General features: G+C 50.3%; 1 protein-coding gene across 3 annotated transcripts in view; it reads left to right on the top strand.

Moving 5' to 3' along the window:
• Positions 1-7,518, top strand: part of NPC1L1 (NPC1 like intracellular cholesterol transporter 1) — a 28,660-nt gene extending 21,142 nt beyond the window's left edge. Inside the window, exons 15-20 of one of the 3 annotated variants that reach the window (XR_001113450.2) lie at positions 1,463-1,542; positions 2,778-2,928; positions 3,201-3,432; positions 3,934-4,047; positions 4,128-4,290; positions 6,432-7,518. Coding sequence is in view for 2 of the 3 variants with exons in the window: in XM_003268862.2 (XP_003268910.2) it covers positions 2,778-2,928; positions 3,201-3,432; positions 3,934-4,047; positions 4,128-4,290; positions 6,432-6,634 (863 nt within the window). In the remaining variant the exon portion in view is untranslated. The remainder of the gene's footprint in view (positions 1-1,462; positions 1,543-2,777; positions 2,929-3,200; positions 3,433-3,933; positions 4,048-4,127; positions 4,291-6,431) is intronic. The other 2 variants (XM_003268862.2, XM_003268864.3) reach the window with 2 other exon arrangements.
• Positions 7,519-8,871: the final 1,353 nt, after the last annotated feature.

The raw sequence follows: 8,871 nt of genomic DNA on the forward strand, positions 1-8,871 counted from the left end.
GACGGAGTTGCACCATGTTGGCCAGGCTGGTCTCAGACTCCTGACTTCAGGTGATATGCCCGTGTCGGCCTCCCAAAGTGCTAGTATTACAGGCATGAGCCACGGTGCCCGGCCTCCTCTACAAAGTAAAATTTAAAAAATTGCCCAGGTGTGGTGGCGTGTGCCTGTAGTTCCAGCTATTCAGGAGGCTGGGCGGGAGGAATGCCTGAGTCTGGAAGGTTGAGGCTGCAGTGAACTGTGATCGCAACACTGCACTCCAGCCTGGGCGACAAAGTGAGACCCTCTCTCAAAAAAAAAAAAAGAAAAAAGTAACAAGAGAGATGCAGTTGGACTGACAGGAAAAGGACCCACAACATGCTGTCAGCTCATACAGCTGATGGCAGAATGAGACAGCCATCTGTGTAAAGGAGCTGGCCATAGCTCTGTGCAGACATGCTTGGTGTAGGGGCCTTAAGGGAGCTCATGCTGGAGACGGACATGGGGGTCGTCGGTGGGTGGGGGAGCTTTTGAAGGATGATCTCACTTTGTACTGAAATAATTCATAGCTTGAACTGCTAGCTGAAAGCTGCCTCAAGTTCGCTCACCCCACCCTTCCAGCTATGAAGTTCCCATGTTCCCGGAAGGGCAATGCACTCTGCCCGGCCCTGGTCCCTGAGCACAACAGGCTCTGTGAGGCCAGTGTGGTGGGGCTGGTGTGGACAGATGGGAGTGGGTGTGTCAGTCAGGGAACGAGGAGCAGGGCCTGGAAGGAGCACACAGTAGAGTCAAGCCCCCATAACCGGGGGCAAGTCTGCACCATCTCGGACCTTTGTCTTCTTGTGTGTGAACTAGGTTAGTCTAGAGCAGCACTTCCCAAAAGTGAGGTCCCCTAGCCAGCAGCATCAGCATAACCTGGAAATTGTTCAAAATGAAGTTCCAGCCAGGTGCTGCAGCACACGCCTATAATCCCAGTACGTTGGGAGGCCAAAGTGGGAGGATCACTTGAGCCCAGGAGTCTAGTCTGTCTGAGACCAGCCCGGGCAAAAAAGCCAGATATTGAAAGAAAAGAAAAGAAAAGAAAGGAAAAGAAAAAAAGAGGAAAGAAAGAAGAAAGAAAGAAGGAGAAAGAAAGGGAGAAAGAGGAAGAAAGAAAGAAAGAGAAAGAAAGAAAGAAAAAAGAAAGAAAGAAAGAAGGAAAGAAAGAAAGAAAAGAAGAAAAAAAGAAATGCAAGTTCTCGGCCCTCACCCAAGACTTTGCAGACCCCGAATCGCTGGGCTGGGGTGGGCATTTGTGTGTGAACTACCCTCCAGGTGGTCAGAGGCCTGGTGGGAAGTTCTCCAGGCACCTCCCCTGCTCTGAGATTGTATGTATCCAAGAACATTTCTCTTCTTTTTTCTCCACACCCATGTAGCACTGTTGTTTCTTTTTCAGATACACATGCTCACTGTACACAATAAAGAAATAACTTTTTTTTTTTTTGAGACACAGTTGCATTCTGTCACCCAGGCTAGAGTACAGTGGCACAATCCTGGCTCACTGCAACCTCTACCTCCTGGATTCAAGTAATTCTCCTGCCTCAGCCTCCCTGGTAGCTGGGATTACAGGCACATGCCACTGTGCCCAGCTAATTTTTGTATTATTAATAGAGGCAGAGTTTCGCCAAGAAATAACCTTTTTGGGCCAGGCACGGTGGCTTACACCTGTAATCCCAGCAGTTTGGGAGACCAAGGCCGGTGAATCACTTGAGGTCAGGAGTTTGAGACCAGCCTGGCCAACATGGTGAAACCCCGTCTCTACTAAAAATACAAAAATTAGCCAGGCATGGTGGCATGCACCTGTAATCCCAGCTATTCGGGAGGCTGAGGCAGGACAATCACTTGAACCCGGGAAGCAGAAGTTGCAGTGAGCCAAGATCGCACCACTGCACTACAGCTGCGGTGACAGAGTGAGACTCTGTCTCGAAAACAAAAACAAAAACAAGAACAAAAAACCCTTTATTGTATAAAGGTCTTAATAACCTTAATTTCTTCTTTTTTTTTTTGAGATGGGGTCTTGCTCTGTTGCCCAGCTGGAGTGCAGTAGCACGATCTTGGCTCACTGCAGCCTCTGCCTCCTGGGTTCAAGAATTCTCCCACCTCGGCCCCCCAAGTAGCTGGGATTACAAGGGTGTGCCACCACGCCTGGCTAATTTTTGCATTTTTAGTAGAGACAGGGTTTCACCATGTTGGGCAGGCTGGTCTTGAACTCCTGACCTCAGGTGATCGGCCTGCCTTAGCCTCCCAAAGTGCTGGGATTACAGGCGTGAGCCACCACACCTGGCCAATAACCTTAATTTCTTAAAAGTCATTAAGAAATAACCTTTATCTGGCAGGAGCCCTAAGCCACAGCTCTAATAATCCAACCGTTCTCATTTTTCTGTCTTCCTTTCTAGTCCTTTCCTATAGGAATATGCAAATTAAAAACCAATTAAGTTAATTTAAAAAATCCAATGCATATCTTGAAACCACACAGAGAAGGATCTCGGTTCACTAGGGAGATCTCTGTAGGCTTTATTCATCAAAGGTCAGGCCTGGGTCTCCCACAGCAGTGGGGCCAGCTATGGAGTTTGCAGGGCTGGTGCAAAACAAAAATATGGGCCTCTTGCACAAAATTTACTAAGAATTTCAAATGGTGGTGGCAGAGCCCTGAACCCAGCTTGATCACATGCCTGTGCCACTACATCTGGGGTGTTCTGAAGGTGTCCTCGAAAGGGCTCTGACCTTTGCCCTTCCATCTTCTGTGTGCCATGGCTGTCCAGCCTCCAGGTTCATGGCCTATCACAAGCCCCTGAAAAACTCACAGGATTACACAGAAGCTCTGCGGGCAGCTCGGGAGCTGGCAGCCAACATCACTGCTGACCTGCGGAAAGTGCCTGGGACAGACCCGGCTTTTGAGGTCTTCCCCTACACGTAAGGACCTGAGTGGCTGGGCTGGAGGGAGGTGGGGGATGGTTGCTGGAGACTGGAGTTTACGGTGGAGGGCTTGCAAGGAGTTGCATGAGATGAGGGCCAGTTTTAGGTCAGGAGGCTCTGGCTGCAGCCTTGGGCCTATTTCTTATGTTGGTTTGCACCCCAATATAAGCCTGCCTGACCCTCAGCATTCTCCTTCTGAAGTGGGGTGTCCCACCCACCTTGAGGGCCCCAGAGGCCTGAGCTTGTGACCATGCTCTGCGCTCTGGCAGGATCACCAATGTGTTTTATGAGCAGTACCTGACCATCCTCCCTGAGGGGCTCTTCATGCTCAGCCTCTGCCTTGTGCCCACCTTTGCTGTCTCCTGCCTCCTGCTGGGCCTGGACCTGCGCTCCGGCCTCCTCAACCTGCTCTCCATTGTCATGATCCTCGTGGACACCGTCGGCTTCATGGCCCTGTGGGGCATCAATTACAACGCTGTGTCCCTCATCAACCTGGTCTCGGTAACCCAGCAGACACAGGCACCAGGGGGCCCCTGGAGGGGTGGTTGGGGATCCAGCTTCATAGAATACTCCTAGTTTTTTTTTTTTTTTTTAGAGGCAGGGTCCTGCTCTGTTGCTCAGGCTTGAGTGCAGTGACATGATCACAGCTCACTGTAGCCTCGAACCCTTGGGCTCAAGCAATCCTTCTACCTCAGCCTCCGAAGTAGCTGGGACTACAGGCACGTGCCACTGCGTCCAGCTAATATTTTAACTTTTGTTGTAGAGACAGGGTCTCACTTTGTTGCCCAGGCTGGTCTCAAACTCCTGGGCTCAAGTGATCCTCTTACCTCGGCCTCCCAAAGTGTTGAGATTATAGGCATGAGCCACTGCACCCGGCCAAATACTCCCAGTTCTGTCTAGAATCTAGATGCCTGCCCCGCACTGGTCCTGGTGGAGGCCTCATCTCCCCAGTTCCTTCCCTACCTCTGCCTTTCTTGGCTTATGCCCCCTCTCTGCCCATAGGCGGTGGGCATGTCTGTGGAGTTCGTGTCCCACATTACCCGCTCCTTTGCCATCAGCACCAAGCCCACCTGGCTAGAGAGGGCCAAAGAGGCCACCATCTCTATGGGAAGTGCGGTGAGTGGGGAGGAGTGGGACACCCTGTGCCCTGCTTGATGCCCTGTGCCCTGCCTGACACCTGGCTTTGACCCCCCCAGGTGTTTGCAGGTGTGGCCATGACCAACCTGCCTGGCATCCTTGTCCTGGGCCTCGCCAAGGCCCAGCTCATTCAGATCTTCTTCTTCCGCCTCAACCTCCTGATCACTCTCCTGGGCCTGCTGCACGGCTTGGTCTTCCTGCCCGTCATCCTCAGCTACGTGGGTGAGTGCCCAGGCCTGTTCCTACCAGGCTGTCATGATTATGATGACGACAACAGTAACAGTGCATGCTCATCACAAAAGCTCAGGAAGTGCACACAAGCCATGGGCAGACGTCAGAAGCCAGGACTATGACCATGTGGCAATTCTAGTCTTGGAAGCTACTATTGTTCATTTAATGTGCTGTGAACATCTTTTTTTGTCAGCGATGTATGTCTCAAACAACGTTTCTGTGGCCTTGTACACTGTGGATCTTCACTGCACTGCTGTTGGACTTTTAAGCATGCCCTTCAGCAAGAAATATATTTTACACAGAAAGGTGACACGCACGGGCACACATAGACATGCCTGCCTAAAACAAATGCTTCATTAAATAATATTAATACTTCCTTTATACATGTGAAGCATTCTGATATTGCTGGTTCCATTCTATTATTATTATTAATATTTTTTGGAGACAGGGTCTTGCTCTGACACCCAGGCTGGAGTGCAGTAGCATGATCACAGCTCACTGCAGCCTTGACTTCCCAGGCTCAAGTGATCCTCCCACCTCAGCCTCCCGAGTAGCTGGGACCACAGGTGCACACCACCATGCCCAGCTAATTTTTTGTATTTTTGTTGGTAGAGATGGGGTCTCCCTATGTTGCCCAGGCTGGTCTCAAACTCCTGAGCTCAAGTGATCCACCATGGCCTTCCATAGTGCTAGGATTACAGGTGTGAGCCACTGCGCTTGGCTTTTATTTTAATTTAAATTTATTATTTATTTTATTTTACTTTACATTATTTTATTTTTATTTTTTGAGATGGAGTCTCGCTCTGTTGCCCAGGCTGGAGTGCAGTGGTATGATCTCAGCTCCCTGCAACCTCTGCCTCCCAAGTTCAAGCCATTCTCCTGCTTTAGCCTCCCAAGTAGCTGGGATTACAGGTGCGCACCACCATGCCTGGCTAATTTATTTATTTATTTATTTTTAGTAGAGACGGGGTTTCACCATGTTGGGCAGGCTGGTCTCAAACTCCGGACCTCAGGTGATCCGACTGCCAAGGCCTCCCAAAGTGCTGGGATTATAGGCGTGAGCCACTGTGCCCAGCCCTATCGTTAATTTGTTTTTAATTATTTTTTTTAGTTTCATTTTTATTATTTTTAACAGAGTCTCGCTCTGTTGCCCAGGCTGGAGTGCAGTGGTGCAATCTCAGCTCACTGCAACCCCTGCCTCCTGGGTTCAAGCGATTCTCCTGTCTCAGCCTCCTGAGTAGCTGGGATATCGGTGCACACCACCATGCCTGGCTAATTTTTGTATTTTTATTAGAGACAGGTTTCACCATGTTGGTCAGGCTGGTCTCGAACTCCTGACCTCAGGTGATCCATCTGCCTTGGCCTCCCAAAAAGCGAGGATTACAGGCGTGGGCCACTGCACCCGGTCTCATTAATATTTTGAAGTGCTGGCCAGGAGTGGTGGCTCATGTCTGTAATCCTAGCACTTTGGGAGGCTGAGGCGCATGGAGGCTCAAATTGAGCCTCCCAGGATGAAGGTGTTTCTGGCTCTCAGGGTGGGCAAGCTGGGAGGAGTTCAATTTTACCCCCCACCAGATGGTAATAATATTATTAGAGGACATTTATAGACACATCAACATATGTGTCTGTAATTCTCTTACTACCCCCAAGGCAGGTATTATTATCCTTCCCATTTTACAGATGAGGGAACTAAGACACCTGCCCCAGGTTACAGACTTGGTCAAAGGTAGCAGGGGTTGGAGCCCACACAGCTCCATGGTTCCTAATCATGTCTCTTGTTGGGACTCCCTGACCCTCTTGGAAGGAGTAGAGTGTGTGTGCTGGGGGTGGTGGGTGAGACATAAGAGTGGGGCAAAGAGGAGCAGTAGTGGGGTGCGCTTGGACGAGGGATATCCAGGGCCTTGGAGCTGCAGGTGGTGGCTGTTCCTTGGAGGTTTTCAAAATGCTTGGGGGATGGAGGGACCAGGACAACCCTGAAGCTTCGGCTGTGAACATAGTGACCCTGGAAGGCACATGGCACAGATCCCCCCTGGGACCCTTCCTGCCCTGGGATTGTTGTACAGAACCAGGAATAGCTTCTCACCTGTGTCCCCTGCCCACTTCTCTGACTGTGGTTCTCTGTCTCTCTGCAGGGCCTGACGTCAACCCGGCTCTGGCACTGGAGCAGAAGCGGGCTGAGGAGGCGGCAGCAGCAGTCATAGTGGCCTCCTGCCCAAATCACCCCTCCCGAGTCTCCACAGCTGACAACATCTATGTCAACCACAGCTTTGAAGGTTCTATCAAAGGTGCTGGTGCCATCAGCAACTTCTTGCCCAACAATGGGCAGCAGTTCTGATACAGCCAGACGTCCTATCTAGGCTCTATGGCCCTGAACCAAAGGGTTATGGGGGTCTTCCCTGTGACTGCCCCTTGACACACGCCCTCTTCGAATCCTAGGGGAGGCCGTTCCCATGAGACTGCCTGTCACTGGAGGATGGCCTGCTCTTGAGGTATCCGGGCAGCACCACTGATGGCTCCTTTGCTCCCATAGTGGGTCCCGTTTCCAAGTCACCTAGGCCTTGGGCAGTGCCTCCTCCTTCTGGGCCTGGGTCTGGAAGTTGGCAGGAACAGACACACTCCACGTTTGTCCCACACTCACTTTCCTAGGAGCCCACTTCTCATCCAACTTTTCCCTTCTCAGTTCCTCTCTCGAAAGTCTTAATTCTGTGTCACTAAGTCTTTAACACGTAGCAGTGTCCCTGAGAACACAGACAGTGACCACTACCCTGGGTGTGATATCACAGGAGGCCAGGGAGAGGCAAAGGCTCAGGCCAAGAGCCAACGCTGTGGGAGGCCGGTCAGCAGCCACTCCCTCCAGGGCGCACCTGCAGGTCTGCCATCCACGGCCTTTTCTGGCAAGAGAAAGGCCCAGGAAGGATGTTCTCATAAGCAACTTGGTCATGGATTAGCCCCTCCTGGAAAATGGTGTTGGGTTTGGTCTCCAGCTCCAATTCTTATTAAGGCTTTGCTGCCAGTCAAGGCCACCCAGGAGTCTGAAGGTTGGGAGCTCTTGGGGCTGGGCTGGTCCTCCCATCTTCACCTCGGGCCTGGATCCCAGGCCTCAAACCAGCCCAACCCGAGCTTTTGGACAGCTCTCCAGAAGCATGAACTGCAGTGGAGATGAAGATCCTGGCTCTGTGCTGTGCACATAGGTGTTTAATAAACATTTGTTGGCAGAAATGGTGTTTTATGTCACATGTCCTACCCTGGCTTCCTCTCGGTTTAAGATAGTTTTTGTGAATGACACAAATAATACATGTGTGGGAGAGTGATTTGTGGAGATACTAGTCTGTGTTTTGTTCTATTTCTCCTCCCTCTTTTCAAGAAAGTAGCCAGGCCATTGTGTGCTCATGCCTTACAAGGGCCTTTGAGGAGTGGGAGTAATTTCCCTTCAAATTGGGAGGGCACAGAGCCTGAGAGTCAGGAGTAAGATGTGCAGGCCCTCCTTTTCTGGAACAGCCTGTGAAGCAGGCAACACCTGGAGGAGATACAGGAGAACCACTGTGCATTCAGGGAGGGAAGAACCCACCGTACACACGACCAGCTCCCAGGAGGGCCCCAGGCCAGGGCAGTGGGTGGAAATGTCAAGGAACATTCCAGATCCCCTCGAGTCTTTCTGCCCCACGCGGGGTCCAGCCCTTGTTTGGCTGAGGGGCTGCTGTTGCTTTGAGGCTCAGAGGGACTGTCGGCATGTAAAGGGAAGACAAGCAAAAAGGGGTGGAAAGGAGCTGGCGTTTCTGGAGCCTACTATCTACTTTTGGGTCCTCATAAGAGCCCCATGTGCCAGCATCATTAGCCCACCTTTGGGAGGGTTGCTGGCTGACCATGACGGACAGGAGGTCTGGTGAAGGGACAGCTATGAGGGAATAGAGACTGAGGAGAAATCGCACAAGTCACCCTGTTAAAAACTCCACAGGTGCAGAATAAACAGATAGATCTGAGGAACAAAATAGCTTTTGACAGCAGACATTTCAAATCAGAGGAAAGGGTAGATCCTTCAGTAAATGCTGTGAGAGTAGTGAGCAAATTATTTGGATCAAAATAAAGTTATATCTATACCTCACATAATACACAAAATAAAAGTACAGACAGATTAAAGAACTAAACACAAAAATGAAACCATACAACTATCAGAAGGAAACACAGAAGAGTGTGTTATAATCTTGGAGGGGGAAAAGTTTCCTAAACACAAAGTCCAGAAGCCATAAAGGTAAACACTAAGGTATGACCATATAATAATGGAAAACATCTGAAAACACACAAACAAAAAATTAAAGAAAGTTGAAAGACACATAGGAGCTCAGAAAAATAGTTGCAACATATTTAACAGCAAATAAAATCAAGAAAACACAAACAGTGCCAACGGTGCTCCTGCAAACATGGTGAACACTCCTAAAACCCACTGGACTTTCTGTAAGAAGTGTGGGAAGCACCAGCCCCACAGAGTGACACAGGGTACATTTCCCTGTATGCCTAGGGAAAGCCATGTTATGACAGGAAGCAGAGGGGCTATGGTGGGTAGACTAAGCCAAT

This window comes from Nomascus leucogenys, chromosome 17 (genome assembly GCF_006542625.1).
Source record: "Nomascus leucogenys isolate Asia chromosome 17, Asia_NLE_v1, whole genome shotgun sequence".
In the NCBI taxonomy this organism is placed as follows: Eukaryota; Metazoa; Chordata; class Mammalia; order Primates; family Hylobatidae; genus Nomascus; species Nomascus leucogenys.